Source organism: Coenobita brevimanus, chromosome 2 (assembly GCF_032717465.1).
Source record: "Coenobita brevimanus isolate Jiangsu-jjx chromosome 2, ASM3271746v2, whole genome shotgun sequence".
NCBI classification, from domain to species: Eukaryota; Metazoa; Arthropoda; class Malacostraca; order Decapoda; family Coenobitidae; genus Coenobita; species Coenobita brevimanus.
Window position 1 is genome coordinate 32,014,650 of NC_136955.1, and position 16,790 is coordinate 32,031,439.

A 16,790-nucleotide genomic window follows, 5' to 3' on the forward strand; every position below is an offset into this window, starting at 1 on the left:
CTGAATCAGGGTGACCCAGGCATGGTTTTGGGGGGGGGGGCAAAATTCAGATCTGGGTCATTTGACGTCACCAGTAGAGTTCGCCTTTTAGGTCCAGGCAATGCCGGGTACCCCTGTAGCCCAATTTTTGGCATGGAGACTCACATGACCTCCAGTTCGGACATACGTGGTCTTTCCTCTAATGCAGTGGTTCTTAAACTTTCTCGTGCAGTGGACCCATTTTATTAACCTCTTCTTTACCGAAAATGTGTTTTGATGTACCCCCGTTCATCGCCAGTAAACACCCGTGAGACACCGGAACCGCTACCGTGGTATGCTGGTACACCCTCTAATGAATGGCAGCACATGGGCCTCAGGGTAGCCCGGTAAAGCTGTTTCTGAGGACCTCGTGTTAGCAACAGCTCTGTGTTTTGACGACAAAGACTGTGATGAAGTTTTGACGAATTCTGACATCATAAGATACGTCATGACTGAGTTGCGGTGGCAACAATGGCTTGCTCACTCATCTGTGATGTAACCTCTTTTAGATCAATCATTATTTTGTTTAGAATTTCTGCTACAGATATCGTACTATATTTTCTGCTGACATACGGCAAAATTTACAACCCGTGGCCTGCCTGAGAGAGTCAGTTACCACGCACTTGACCACGAGAGGGGGTGTATAGGATATTTTTCTCTCATGGCATCTCTGGCAAATTCCGATAGTGACGAGTTTATTCCTCATGAGGATACTTATTTAGATGTATCAGATGATGATGCAGCAGTGTCTGATGTGTCAGTAGATGACTGTGATCCTGAAAATAACAGTGAAGTTGATGTGAGTGAGGAAGGAGGAGGAAAATAGTAGCAAGCTTAGTAACGCTGCACTCTCAGCAACAAGTGAGTCAAGGTCGTCATCACCATCACGTGTGTCCACATACTTCATGCTTAGCTTACAAGGTAAATAAATAAGCCATCCATCTGTGCAGGACATTTTTTTCAAGCCAGTTTGTACAGTAGTTACCTGGGTAACAGTACTTCAGCATAAGATATGTAAACTTATATACCATAATGATTTATTTAATAATATTTTTTTATTACCAACATCATGCTGGGTTTATGTGATCATCAGTATACGAACAAATAAAAAAGAGTGAATGGTTTCAACATGGCAAAAAATATACACTACCGCTCACACTACGGGAGGGGGAGCTATCAGGTCAGTATGGGGGGTAAATGTAATGTTTACATTTGGGGGAGGGGTCGGTAAAGAAGGGGTTAAAATTAATCATGTGGTGGACCCTTAACCTGTCACGTCCCGAGCTATTTCACACCTCCGATACTCCCCAATCCCGAGCTATTTTGGAAACTTTTTTTTTGGCTAAAACCTCAACGAAAATTCATAGAGAAATCGCTCACCTGAGGTTTAAAATACTCGATACAGGTAGCAGTACCTCCTTACCTTACCGGGATTTCTATCAGGCTGGCTCCAAAGAAAACGAGTTCTATGGGAGGGTAACTATTCCACACTACTCATAAACGGTATTTATTTATTTATTTGGTACGAATTTATATGTAGTTCAAGAGAATATTGGTTTTCAAACAGTAATATAGGCATTATAAGCATTGTTTCACTCACTAACTCATCACCATTTCTGACCTTCTTTTGCCACATTACCTGATCATCATTTCTGACTGCTTCTTCCTCTAATGCTATGTAAACTTTGTCCTCCACATTGTCATCGATTGGGGAATCACTCTGGCCCTGAATATCTTTATTGGCGAGGTCACTGGTAACAGGTGAATTGCCAAGACAATGGCGTGCAGAGGTGGTGGGGAGGTTATGCAGTGTAAGGCATTGTCCCTTCCTGGCATCTTGCAGAGGAATAGAGGAAAGTGTTCTGTGTATACGTACGAAAAATCACGCTTGAAAATTGAAAACTTTGCAAATTATGAACCTTGCAATTGCGCGACGTACCAGTACGTCGACAGGACTAGCTGTGACAAAATGTTGCAACATACCCATATGTCGATGAGATGCCTCGGGTTAATAATGAGTAGATTTCCCTCCTACCTCTTGAGTTTAAAGGTGGTTGTAGGCTATAATATACTAAAATTGTTACTGAATTATTTATTAATGGCATAACTTGAACATAACTGTTCAAATATTACTTCACATAACTGTCATAACATTATTAATTTTACAATTTATTACATGTTTTATCTTATACTGAAATTAGCCTGCAGACCCCTTGGAACATTCCACAGACCCCTGGGGGCCCACAGACCACACTTTAAGAGACACTGCTCTAACTTTCTCTCTGTTGAACACCACCTCTCCTCCACCTCACCTTCTCTTCTTAACAGAGACTCAGCTGTCTGAGGCAACTGACAGCAAACCCTTTTCTGTATCCTCCTACCTTCTCTATACTCATTTCAAAGCCAAAGGTGGCTGTTGTGTATATGTACGCAACTATCTATCTTGCTCTCGTGTTCCTGAACTTGATCCTTCTGAATTCTCTACTCTGGCTTCGGCTCTCCTGTCATTCTCTGACTAGATACTTATCTCCTAATTCTACTAACAAAAATTCTTCAACTATCTTACTTCTACGATGGAACACATTCTAGCCATTTTCTCCTTTCTCTGAAATATCCATTCTAGGAGATTTCAATGTTCACCACCACCTTTGGCTCACCTCTCCTTTCACTGATCCACCTGGTGAACAAACCTACATCTTTCTATCCTTAATGACCTAGAGCAGCTCGTACAGCACCATACCCGTATCCCTGACCGCCTTGGAGAGAGCTCCAACATGACCTCTTCCTTACAACTAATCCTTCTGCTTACAATGTTAACCTTTTCTCTCCAATGGGCCCTCCAATCATAATCTTATTACCCTACCTTGTCCTATTGCTCCGGTACAGCCTCTGGGCCCTCCAAGGAAACGTTGTCTGTGGCACTTTGGAGCTGCAGATTGGGAGGCCTGCGGCTGGTATTCTTTGATTTACAGTAGAATGAATATTACTTCCATGGCAGGGAGCCATCTGAGTGTGCCTTGCAAATTACGGAGGTTATTCTCTCGGACATGGAAGCATACATTTCTTTCTCATATCCTTTGACTAATGCAAGAAAGTCTTGGTTTAATCACGCTTGTTCTAATGCTGTCCACAACCAATAAAAAGTACCAGAGCCTACCCACCCCTGAATGACATCTTTTTTATATTTCTGCCTGGAATCGTGCTAAGTCTGTTCTTCGCTCTGCTAAAAATAATTTCATCAGTACTAAATGCTCTCAGCTCTCCAACTCGAATTCTTCCCACTCCTTCTGGCACCTTGCCAAAAACCTTTCTAACACCTTTACATCATCATCCTTCCCTCCTCTTTTCTACTCTGATGGTTCTGTAGCTATTCTTCTACTGATAAAGCAGATCGCTTCACTCAGACTTTCTCCTCTAATTCCACCTTAAACGATTCCGGTGCTGTTCCTCCATTACTTCCCTCCTCTGACTTCCTCATGGCTGACATTTCTTCAGTTGATGTATTTTCTGCCATCACTGGCTGCAATACTAACAAGGCATATGGGCCTGATGGAGTCCTTCCTGTTGTCCTCAAGAAATGTGCTTCTGTGCTTACACCCTGCCTAGGCAAACTCTTGCACCTTTGTCTTTCAACTTGTACCTTTCCTTCTTGCTGGAAGTTTGCTCTCATTCAGCCAGTCCCAAAGAAGGGTGACCATTCCCAACCCTCTAACTATCGTCCAATTGCTTTAACATCATGTGTCTCAGAAGTTTTCGAGTCTGTTCTTAACATGAAAATTTTAAAGCATCTTTCCTGTCACAACCTTCTTTCTGATCGTCAGTATGGGTTCCGTCAGGGACGCCCCACTGGTTATCTTCTCACCTTCCTTTCAGACTCCTGGTCATCGTCCTTTCGGGAATTTGGCGAAAGCTTTGCCATTGTACTTGACATCTCAAAGGCTTTCGATCGAGTCTGGCATAAATCTTTAATTTCCAAACTGTCCTCTTACGGTTTCTATCCTTCTATTTGTGCCTTCAACTATGGCTTCCTTTCTGGTCGTTCCATAGCTGCTGTTGTAGACGGCCATCGTTCTTCTCCTAGATCTATCAACAGTGGTGTTCCTCAGGACTCTGCCTTATCACCATTTCTCTTTCTTTTGTTCATCAATGATCTTCTAAGCTGTACATCTAACCCTATCCACTCGTACACTAATGATTCCACACTTCACCTTTCCATTTGGTTTCCGCAATGTCCATCTCAGCAGTTACTTCAACTAACAAGGGATGAGGCTATGGCTCACCTAATGTCCGACTTGGCTCGTATCTCTGATTGGGGTAAAAATAATCTTGTTTTTTTTTTTTTATGCATCCAAAACTCAGTTTTTACACCTACCAACCCGTCAAAATCTTCCACAGGAGTACCCACTAAAGTTTATTAATATCCATCTCAATCCTGTGTCATCCTTCAACATACTTGGTTTCATTCACTCGGGACTTATCTTGGAAAGATCATATTGCAACTCTTGTAAAATCTGCTTCCAAGAGATTAGGTGTGCTAAACCCACTCCGTGCCTTCTTCACCACTGCACAGTTGTTGACTTTATACACAGGTTTTATTCGCTCCTGTTTAGAGTACAACTCTCATGTGTGGGGAGGCTCCCCACATACAGCTCTTCTGAATAGGGTGGAGAGTCTCATCAACTCTCCCTCTCTTACTGGCTCCCTTTAACCTTTGTCTCCTCGCCGCACTGTTGTATCTTAATTCATTTTGTATCACTACTTCAATGGTCACTGCTTCTCTGAACTGTCTGCTTGCATCCCTCCACCTCTACAATGAGTGCGTAGCACCCGTCTAGCAACAAATTCTCATCCATTTTCTGTCCAACTCTCTAATGCAAGAGTTAACCGTTACTCCCAGTCCTTCATTTATGCAACAGGTCAACTCTGGAACTGTCTCCCTCTGTTAGCTATGATCTCCTGTCTTTCAAACGCAGTGTGTCCAGGCATGTCGAAATGAACGGATCTTGAATTTGGCTCTCTTTTGTATTGCTTTTGTTTTTTTCTTGGAAGGAACTGTTTTGCGGGCCCAGCCTCCGGTTCCCTCCTCTTCGCACTAAAAAAAAAAAAAATGCTTTTAGGCTTATCTCCGAGGTCATTTGAGGTTAACAGTTGGAGGTCATTTGAGGTCACTGGTAATACATGCTCGAACGACTGGACCAAGCAGCCCAATTTTGACATGCAGACTTACATGACCCGCAGTTCGGACTTGGTCTATGTGAGGTTGACCTCCGAGGTCATTTGAGGTCACCAGTCGGAGGTCATCTGAGGTCACCGTTAATACATGCTAGAATGACTGGACACAGTAGCTCAATTTTGGCTTGGAGACACACGACCTCCAGTTCGGGCATAGGCTATGTGAGGTTGACCTCCAAGGTCATTTGAGGTTATCAGTCGGAGGTCATTTGAGGTAAACAAGCGAGCACAAATACTGTGCGTCAGTCTGCAAAAGCTGAAATAGAAAGTTCCTGGACCTCTTATAATTCCTCTTCCAAAGCATAAGAGGGTATAAGAGGTACAGACGCCAGAAGAAGTTCGTTTCCTTTTCCGTGTTTGTAACACTGCTCGATGGAGAGGTATCCCCTCCTCCTCCCTTCCCCATTGTCCCACACTCCCACCCAACCCCCCCCCACTTTTCTCTCCGACCCCATAACCCCACCCGGTACCCTCCATACTCTCGCTCACAGCCAGCTAGGGGTTTCTGTACTTCAAGCACCTCTCTAAGTATGTGTAGTCCGAACAACTAATAAAGGAATATGGTCAGACTCAAATATGAAGTCCGTTTGGGTGGGGCCCGAGAGGGGATTTCCCTCTCTACAGCTCTGCCGCATCAACCCCAGTACCTGTCTCTCTCTCTGTCATACGTCAGCTATTTACTATTTGAAATTGTATATTAAATATTCTGTACTTATTAAATATATTAAATAAGGCTATATAGTGCTATGAATGTGTCGTTATTTAGGATAATAGCAATGATTTGTATAAATTCCACACCACGTGACAATGTCGCTTTCCGACGTTGCCAGAGGTCAAGGACACCCACCTCAGACTACAGGTGACAGGTCATTTCCTCCCTGATCTCCACCCACGATGGCAGCTACTCCGACTCGCTCTCGTGTGCTCCACAGTCGGGAGAAAGAACTTATTTACAATGTGAACAAGTATTTTTTAGAAGAAAAGGCTATTGGAGACTTTATAATTCCACCTTCAGGAGCAGTTGCTCGCACTGCCAAAGCTACCAACGTTAGCGAAAAAACAGTCCAAAGAATCTGCTCAAAATTTAATACAGCTTGTGTGACACAAATGTCACCAGAACAGCCTGTATTCTCATCACCAAAACAGAAGCGCAGTGCAACTGTAACGAATCTCGACGATTTCGACAAGCGTGTGGTCAGAAGAACTGTCCTGGGATTCTATGAAAGGCATGAAATTCCTACATTGCACAAGATTTACGAAGAACTCAAGGAAAACATATCTTTCAACGGAAGCAACGAGTCTCTTCGCAGGATTCTCTTGCAGATGGGCTTCAAATATGCAAAAGTTGATGGCCGAAAGTTCCTTATGGAAAGAAGCAATGTAGCAGCAGCTCGGACCAGATTTTTGAGAGAAATTCGGCAGGTCAAAGTGTCTTCCCAGAACATTGTGTATCTTGACGAAACTTGGGTAAATCAAAATTATACAGTTGGAAAATGCTGGACTGACACTGCATCCCCACAAGCCACTGGAATACAGCAACCGACTGGAAAAGGACGTTGTTTAATTATTGTGCATGCTGGAACGAGAAATGGCTTCATTAACAATGCTGAGTTGATATTTCAAGCAAAAAAAGATGGGGACTACCATAATCAGATGAATTCAACACTTTTTGAAGACTGGTTCAGGAATCAACTAATACCAAACATTTCACCAAACTCTGTAGTTGTTATGGATAACGCTTCCTATCATTCAGTCCAACTTGAAAAAAAAACAACCTCGTCCTGAAGAAAATCGGATATAAGGGACTGGCTTATAAAGAAGGGAGTACGGCCCAGCTTATTTCCATCTTCTTAAAAACACGAGCTGTATGAACTTGCAAAGAAGTTTGATACTGGCACAAAGTATGTAATTGACACAATTGCTGAAGAAGCAGGGCATCGGGTCATAAGATTACCACCGTACCATTGTCAGTACAACCCTATTGAGCTCATTTGGGCTCAGGTGAAGACCTATATAGCCAAGGCAAACACCTTCAAAATGGTTGATCTTAAACGTCTTGCCAAAGAAGCTTTGAATCATGTAACACCGAATAACTGGATGAAAGCAGTGCAGCATGCTGAACAACAGCAAGAAGAAGATTCACAGCAAGACGTAGCAGTCGACCATTTCGTGGATTCATTCTTAATCAACATATCAGAAAGCTCAGATGATGAATTGTCTGATTAAAGATCAGAGAGAGGACTTATGCCTACTGGGGAAACCTCTATAAAAAAAAACGCGCCAAGACTTTTACCTCAGTGGTGGTGTGGAAAAAAGGTCGAAACAATAAACAAAACTTATAAATATATAAAAACTTTCTCAATCAACTGAGAGAGAGAGAGAGAGAGAGAGAGAGAGAGAGAGAGAGAGAGAGAGAGAGGAGGTTTGGCAGAGCTGTAGAGAGGGAAATCCCCGCGCGGGCCCCACCCAAACGGACTTCATATTTGAGTCTGACCATAGTACAGAATATATCATAAACCAAGTTAGGAAAAGGTTTACAACACTGTGTGTGTGTGTGTGTGTGTGTGTGTGTGAGAGAGAGAGAGAGAAAGAGAGAGAGAGAGAGAGAGAGAGAGAAAATAAATCTGCTGTGATTAAATGTTGCGGTAGTAGACACCTCTTTTACACACACACACACACACACACACACACATACACAAACACACACACACACACAGAAAGAGAGAGAGAGAGAGAGAGAGAGAGAGAGAGAGAGAGAGAGAGAGAGAGAGAGAGAATAAATCTGTTGTGATTAAATGTTGCGGTAGTAGACACCTCTTTTACAGAGAGAGAGAGAGAGAGAGAGAAGAGTTACAAGGAAAAGTTAGGATCTTAATGATTATGCAGCCCATACCATGGAGATACTTCTTGTTTGCCTGGGAATGCATATCCAAATCACATTTATTCTAGTGTAAGATCCTGCCGATGAATCCCTTAAACTTCTCTACTGTAGTGTTAACAACGTCCATGTTGAGTCAGTTCCATGTGGAGCAGATCTCGCACGTGAAATTTTTTTTTTACGTAATTCTGCTGGTAAATTTTCTCATTTACAGCTTCCAACCATGGTTGTGTGCCGAGTCCGTGTTAAGAGTAAGCAACTTTCTATGTAATGATTGTGAAACCCATTCAGATTTTAAACACTTTAATGAGCTGACCTTGTGGTCTACGAGTTTCTACTAAAAAAATCCCACAGCCCTCAGGCGAACCTGATACCTTAGTCTCCTGAACTCTTTAAGTCGACGTATGTCTTTTTCAAGCGACCAAAATTCCACAGCAACTCAGGAAATGGCCGTATTAAGGAGATACAGACTGTGAGAACAATCTCTTTATTCCTAGAGAGAGAGAGAGAGAGAGAGAGAGAGAGAGAGAGTAAAATGATGCAAGATGGGGAAGAGAAAGAGGTGGAAAGAAGAGTGAGAAGGAATGGAGGGGAAGAAGAGAATACTGCAAGAAAGAGAGACAGAGAGAGAGAGAGAGAGAGAGAGAGAGAGAGAGAATGGTGAGAACAATCAGGAAAATTACTGATAAAAAAAGTGAGCGACAGGAGAAGCTGAAGCAGTGAAAGAATGTTACAGAAGTGACACAGGGACAGATGCACACACACACACACACACACACACACACACACACACACACACACACTTTCTGAATATTTGTCGACCTGTCTGTCTGTGCCTGTCTGTGTACTGCCCCTCCCCCCCCCTCTCTCTGGATCCTTTGTCTCATCCCCAGTTTCCTTTTCCCTCCTTCCCCTTTCTTTATAGCTATCTTCTCAGTCCCTACCTTCCTCCCTTTCTCTTTCCTTTCCTTCGTCTCTCTCCCTCTCTGTCACTCCCTTCTTACCTCACTCTTCTTTCTCCCTCCCTGTGTCACAACTTTGTCTTACTTTTTTTCATCTGTCACATGTGTTAGAGTAAGGGGAGACTAAATTGAGGTGTTTAAGTGGATGAATGGTATAAATAAGGGAGATATTAGCAAGGTACTTAAAGTGAGCATACAGGATAGAACTAGAAATAATGGTTTCAAACTAGAAAAATTCCGTTTCAGTAAGGAAATCGGTAGAAATTGGTTTGGTAATAGAGTAGTAGACGAATGGAATAAGCTATCTAGTAAAGTAGTTGCTGCCTCTTCCATTGAGAGTTTCAAGCATAGGCTAGATAAGCATATGACTAATGTGGGGTGGATATAGAATAAAGAAAATCTTATAACCAATTTTTTTTTTTCAGGTTACTCTATGATAGTCTCTATTCTCCTTTCACACTTTCCTGTAAAATGTCCACGCCAGTTTTTCTATACGGCGTGGTGTTCTTTCTGACTTTTTCCTGCCGGCTTCGGCTGGAGGGTTTGGAGGGCGGGGGAGAGCCTTCTTCTTTGCTATCCTTATCTCATTCTAGTAGTTCAGTTACTCTTCTAGGAGCTGCCTAGCATGGGCCAACCGGCCTACTGCAGTTATCCTCTCTTCTTATGTTCTTATGTTCTTTTCTTCTCCATTGTTCTTTTCTTTTTTCTTTACTTGTACTAAATCCATTTCCTTCACTGCTTTCTTTCCTCAGTAATAACTGCATGCTTCTTTGTCTCTTTCCTCTCTCCGTCTCTCCCTGTCACACGAAATCTCTTCTTTCATTCCGCTCTTCCCACTCTCTCTCTCTCTCTCTCTCTCTCTCTCTCTCTCTCTCTCTCTCACACACACACACAGTGTTGTAAACCTTTTCCTAACTTGGTTTATGATATATTCTGTATTATTCCTTTATTAGTTGTTCGGACTACACGTAATTAGAGAGGTGCTTGAAGTACAGAAACCCCTACGGCTGGCTCTGAGCGAGAGTATGGAGGGTACCAGGTGGGGTTATGGGGTCGGAGAGAAAAGGGGGGGGTTGGGTGGGAGTGTGGGACCATGAGGAAGGGAGGAAGAGGGGGTAGCTCCCCATCGAGCAGTGTTACAAACATAGAGGTAGGAGTAGGTAGAGGCGGCATAAGGGATTAACCACGGGTAGGTCAGAGTGAGGCCGACAGACCTGACTCGACCAACATGGCGGCGACCCCTTTGACAGCTGTCTGACTTGGTTCTGCTGACCAGGAGCGAGTGTTTTCTTAGTTGCAAACAGAAAAAATGAGGAAGAAAGTAGGTTATGAATGGAAGGAGAAAAGAAAATAGTTAATGAATGAAAAAAAAGGAAGCATTTAAGAACGTATGGTAAAATGAAGGATGGAAGACAGATGATTTAAAATAATATACATCAGCACCTTATGAAAAAAGTTTATATCTATTATTCTATATAATATTCAGCTTGACTTTACTAACTCCAGTCATATACATAATGTACACTTACAAATTATAATTCACTCTAAAGATACTCACCGGTGAAATGGATGGGTCAGATTTCTTATCTCCTCTTTCTTTACACCCAATTGCGGCACAGGTGGTGGGCATTTTTGGAGTCTTAGGTTATTTGATGGTGAGTTACAACTTAGGACAGAACGTCTCACACCCACAGCTGAACTACAACTAAAACCAGAGGTAGAATGAAGTCTACTTTGTTTCTGGCATTCTCCCTGAAGAATACCAGGTGGACACACAGCTGGAGGTATTAAAGGCTTAATAATCTCATGGCCACACCCACGGAGGTAGGATTAGGACCGTTACCTCTATGGGCACAGCCATAGAGGTAGGAGTGCACAGCAATCTTCTTCGTCAAGTAGGTGTTGCCGTGACCTCTTGACTTGACCAATATGGCCGTTTGACAGTTCTCTGGCTTCACCGGAGCCTTCTCACGCCGACTCTACCCTATTCCTACCTCTATGGTTACAAACACCTTAGTCCACGGAAAAGGAAACGAACTTATTCCGACGTCTGTACATAGTCTTTCTGTAGTATATATATATATATATATATATATATATATATATATATATATGTGTGTGTGTGTGTGTGTGTGTGTGTGTGTGTTCTTACCTAATTGTAACTTAAAAGGAATGAGCCCAGCTCGTACTGTTTTGTGTATTAAACCACTTTCATCAAGCATATCCTTAAATTTATGAATTGTTTTGGAACACAATTTCATTCGCTAGTGCATTCCACTGATCAATTGCCCTATTTGGGAAATAGAATGTGTGTGTGTGTGTGTGTGTGTGTGTGTGTGTGTGTGTGTGTGTGTGTGTGTGTGTGTGTGTGTGTGTGTGTGTGTGTGTGTAAGTCGCAAATAAAATGTAGAGGACCACCAAGCTTTCGTCTCTGTTGAAACACATCTCCAGGGTGAAAGAGTGAAAAGAGGCAAGAAGGCAATATATATACAGTCGGGCCAGCAACCAAGAGAGAGGTGCAAAACAACTAATTCATGGGCAGGGTACCCGACTTGACAATATGAGTCAAATTAACCCTCTTGTAGGTGAGGCTGTTCACCTGACCTGGCGTTTCCGGCTAACCATAAAATATTTCCGTGTATATGACTACCTCAGCCATTGATATATATACACGACAATATTTTATGGCTAGCCGGAAACATCTGATCAGGTGTAAAGCCCCATCCACAAGGGGGTAACACGATAGACTGTATTAAGTGGCCACTCATGGATATGTCACAATGTTTCTCTATGTAGGTGAGATGAAATTACAGAGAGAAAAAGAGAAGAAGAAGGAAACAGCGAGGGAAGGGTGGTATCAAACCATTCGTTAATACTGGACAGAGTGACTTTGATGCTCAAAAATATACAGCAATGAGGTACGGTAAAAGAGAGAGAGAGAGAGAGAGAGAGAGAGAGAGAGAGAGCGAGAGAGAGACAGACAGACAGACAGACAGACAGACAGATGTAGAAGATTCAAAATAATTTGTGACTGTTGAATTCAGTTGCTAAACAACTCAGATACACTGAGAAAACAGACTGCAGAGAGAGAGAGAGAGAGAGAGAGAGAGAGAGAGAGAGTTTATGTGAACCATTCCAGATCGTGCAGAACGAAATGGCTATAATCACATGCACGTACCCGTATTGCTTGTAAAGATCAGACGAGGCTAGAGAGAAGGGAGAAAAGAGACGCAGTGTGATAATATAACACTGAAGGAAGTTAAGAATCAAGTAGTTACTCACAGATACACGTCGCCATGCTGCTTGTGAAGATCATCCAGTTGTTCCTCTAAATTCTTGGAGGTGAGAGGGATGTATCCAAACAACGGTAGACCCCATCGTCCTGTTGGATGATCAGATATTATTAAAGTAATTTAACGCTATTTGCTGCTGTTTTAAGTTCTCTTTTTGCAAATTAAGTAAAAAAAAAAAAACAGCAAGACTCCCGTTTAGCATCTTCATATCGGTGGCGTATTTCAGAGTTTATTCTTACTACCACGAAACCGTTTTATTCAACTCTGGGAGACACATCTCGTTATGAAGGGATAAACTGAGACTGTTTCCAGCCTTCTCACTTAGAAATGTATCTCGAAAGCAAAACAAATTCATCTGATGGCAAAAAGCAAAAAACAGAAAATACGTTGTCATCCAGGAGTAAAAGTTGCATCCCTAGGCTAAATATAAAGTAGAATAATCGAATTCTCCCATTTACATATTCACTTGTACCAAAAAATATGGAATAATTTTGGAGCACATTCCTGGCACGTAAGGAAGACTTTATCTTGCTTAAAACTACTCTCTTTCTACTTTGAATGCTGAACCACTGCAAGAGTTTAACATTAAAACATTATACTTATCACAATGAAGACTTGTGGAAGGCATTTGGAACCGATGTACAGTCTGATTCTGTCACTGAATTATAACAAAAGTTTCATACAAGAATATTATCCTGGATACCTAGAAGTGGCAGCAAAAGCATTTAGAGCCATACTATTGTCTCATTTTACCAAAGAGCTGTTACAACCTATTAACATTACGATACTAACCCAGTCACGAAGAAGTGCTGCGGAATTGATTCAAACTGAAGTTATATAGAGATGAAGTATTATCTTATCTGCCACTGAGCTGAGGCCTACTAACACAAGAGGATGGTGTTAGTCACGAAGAAGTGCTATGGAAAGGACGTTGAGCCGCAGAATTGTATTAGCTCGCCACCGAGTTAGGGAAAAATATGCTGAAAAACGACAAAATGCTCCGCCAATATAAGGTGAACGAGGTACTGTACATAGAGCAGGGAGGTGCCGGATTTACTGACAGACTTTCGGTTTAGTCCGTTTTCTCTTGTAACAGGGTTAATTTTTGCTCGAGTAACGCAAGACATGGAAGATTTGCACTTTTTCGTCCTGGTCCTTCTTAAAATGTAAAAGCCCGGGACAATATTTCTTCAGTACTGAATTTATTGAGAAGTACTAAATTCTACATTCTCTTCGTCCGTCCTGCAAAAACAGAGTTGGAACAAGAAGTTAAGCGCATTTTTTTTTTTTTTTTTTTTCAGCTCCGGAATCAAATTACCAACCTCCTCCATCAGTTTTGTGTTCTTTATGGCCGGTTTTCTCCAGTCTCCCTTCATCTATTCTTATTATTATTATTTTTTTTTTACTCTTCCCCTCCCTTGGATTTTTCGCTTTCGGATTCCCAGACGCAGTACAGTCTGTGGCAAAAGTTTGCCGAGTATTTCATCAATTTCTTCCGCTGCAAAATATCCCTTAACTGAGAGAGGCATGGTATACTGCACTATCCATTGGCTGTTCTCCTCAGTATGATATACCAGCGTGGAAAGTGACGGACATGCTCTAAATATAAAGTAAAAGAAGTGGAACAGCATGCTAAGGTGGTCACTGAAAGCACTTTTTTCACATTATGTCATTGCTTTACTGTCAGCACTATTTTTTTTTTTTTAATCGGTAGTTTCCATTCTACCTTTGTTTATCATAATATATTCATTCCTTCTTCTTCAGTGACGTCGTTCTCCTGAGTATTTTGACTTCAACAAATTCTGCTCAATGAGAAAAAGGGATAAACAACGCAAGATATTCATGTTTTCTATGCAGCACAATGGCATCTGTTAAATCTATTCTTGCAAACACGAGACAGTTCTGTTCAGCGCTATTGAAACCTTGTGCAATGGCAAATAAATCAGAAACTGTCAACTATACTCTCTGGGAATTTGCCTCATTATCTCGCTGGTTTCACATTGAGGGTTTCCTGTGTGTGTGTGTGTGTGTGTGTGTGTGTGTGTCGGAGGATGGAGCGGGTTCTGCCTTATTCTCTCTGACTTTAACATATATCAAATACCGTAGTTGTTTCCTATCCTTTGTTTTCAACAGAGCCGTTGCTCTTTTCTATCGTTAGTGACAGATTTGTGAAAGATGTCGTGTAAGGAAGTTTACTGATCATAGAGTAGAACTGGGCGTGATTAGATGGAACAATTACACTGGGAGAATGGATGTGAATAGGGCGATGAAAAATTAATGAGAATCACTTCGAAGTAGGAGAATGTGTGGTCGGCTTATACTGTTGGGTATGGTAAGCGAATGTGTTAAAAACAAATGTATGCAAGTTATAGAAAGAAAAAAAAAACTAACAAATGAGGCAATACGATGCTTTGAGCAGGCTGTGCACTGTTTGGAAATGCAAATAAAAAAGGTTCAACTCTCTTTTACTCTGCTGTCGACGGAATGCTCTCGATCCCACATTCCTCGTATTACGAATTATATTTTTAAGTGTATCGTTTGGACTGTGAAATGGAGCCGAAATAAGATCTGAATAATGAATGAACGGATAACTGGAATATGTCACTGGGCACTTCGTTGATAATTCTCCCATTTTTGAGCTTCTTTTCTTATCTTCCTTAAAATTTCAAAACTCTATATACAGTAGTCCACAGTCCGTCCCTGTCGGAAGTGAACTGAATCCACAGGAGTTTCTGTACAAAAACTCAGCAACGCACAAGTAGACAAGCAACCAAGTACATCGTGCAGTTCAGAATTAATGCACATCAACAATTAATGGGCTGCCGTTCAGAATATTCCTGGATTCATCTCTTATTCTGACCAGAACTGAAATTTTGATACGTCCACCTTAACTTGGCGGAAATTTTCCTCCTTGCAACGTCTTTTGCTTTTCTAAATGTCAGACAATTTGACAGTAGTACTGTTATACAATATAATTCTACCATTTTCCCGTGAACAGAATCATATCCAAATGTTAATCTTTGTTGTAATACACTTGCAGAAGAATGCAATACTACCGACCTGCAACCGTTCCGTAACATTTCGTCGTGTGCAGCATCATAGTTTAGTGTTGATCTTTTGTTACAGTTTAGCAGTTTAAATGGCAATCTGGTAATTTAAGGCTTAGTTAAAGTGGACAGAGTATAGTATGAAATACTACAACGCATTGTTTTCCTCTGACAAAGATCCTCAACTCCTTTCAGCTCAGTTGATGGCCAAGTGTTGCCAGACTGAAGGCACTCTTGGCTACTAAGCAAGGAGATTCATTCCTACCACAAAGCTAAGACTCATCGAATTTCATGTAACCACGATTCGGTATTTAACTTGTAAGAGCAGGTCAATTCTTTCATATGAAAATAAACCAACAAGAATATTGTCAGAGTGTAGATAACAGAACCTCGCTTTCCTTCTTCCTCTTAGCTCCTGTCACTTACCAGTTATCAACACATCCAACCAATACTGATGGCGCAGAAAGAATGCCCTCCCTCATCTCTCTCTCTCTCTCTCTCTCACACACACACACACATACCTGGTGGCAGCCCCTCTGGTTTCTTCAACAGCTGCTTCAATATGACGAGCAGCAGCAGCAGCAACGCGACCTCCACCCACATCTCTAGCACCACACCTGCACCGTCTTGTCTTGTGTTGCCGCTTCCTTTACGCCACCACTGAAACACCACACAGGAAAATAATGGAACACAGGGAATGGCAGTCTTTATTACTGTCCACTTCTCTACGATGACTTATTATTAATTTGTTCTTGGTACGGCCAGACTTAGGAAAGGCCTCCAGTACTGAAGGGGTTAACGAAGCTCTGTTTAGCCCCTGAAGCTTGGGGGGGGGGGGAATTATGAGACAACAAGAACAAAATATATAATGCCTCGTCAGAGTGACGCAGTTAATCCCTTCAGCAAGAGTAGTTTACATTATTTTTTCCTGCAGACAATTGTATTCAATTTACTAAAACTCAGCAGTACTGAACTGGTTCATGAATCTTTTATACAGTGCCTCCAGTTTGAAAATCCTCCTTTACATCGGTAGCAGAAACAAGTCTAAAAGTGTATCATGATAGTGCAGTGGATAATGGAGAAAAATTCTAATGGGAACTACTTGCAACTTCGTCACGAACGGGAAGAATCTTGGAAAAAGTGGCAAACGAGGGCAGTTGCTCATACCTGGGCCGTATTGTTGTACATTTCGAGGGTTTTCGCGCACATCGTCCATACCAGTTTATTTATAATCTCTTGAATATTATTTATGCAATTTACACGACGTTAGACAGACGTACATGATATCCAAAAAAAAACATTACGATATTGTATGCAAAATAGTGTAACTCACTGAAGCAGGAATCCTCTTATGCCACAG

The 16,790-nt window shown here is 41.8% G+C and overlaps 1 protein-coding gene across 1 annotated transcript in view; it reads right to left on the reverse strand.

Moving 5' to 3' along the window:
* The window catches only part of LOC145391609 (cytochrome P450 2L1-like), a 105,789-nt gene extending 89,756 nt beyond the window's left edge, over window positions 1–16,033 (reverse strand). Inside the window, exons 1-2 of the mRNA XM_080266155.1 lie at window positions 15,952–16,033; window positions 12,373–12,472 (exon numbers count right to left, since the gene is read on the reverse strand). Of these exons, the coding sequence (XP_080122281.1) occupies window positions 12,373–12,472; window positions 15,952–16,033 (182 nt within the window). The remainder of the gene's footprint in view (window positions 1–12,372; window positions 12,473–15,951) is intronic.
* Window positions 16,034–16,790: the final 757 nt, after the last annotated feature.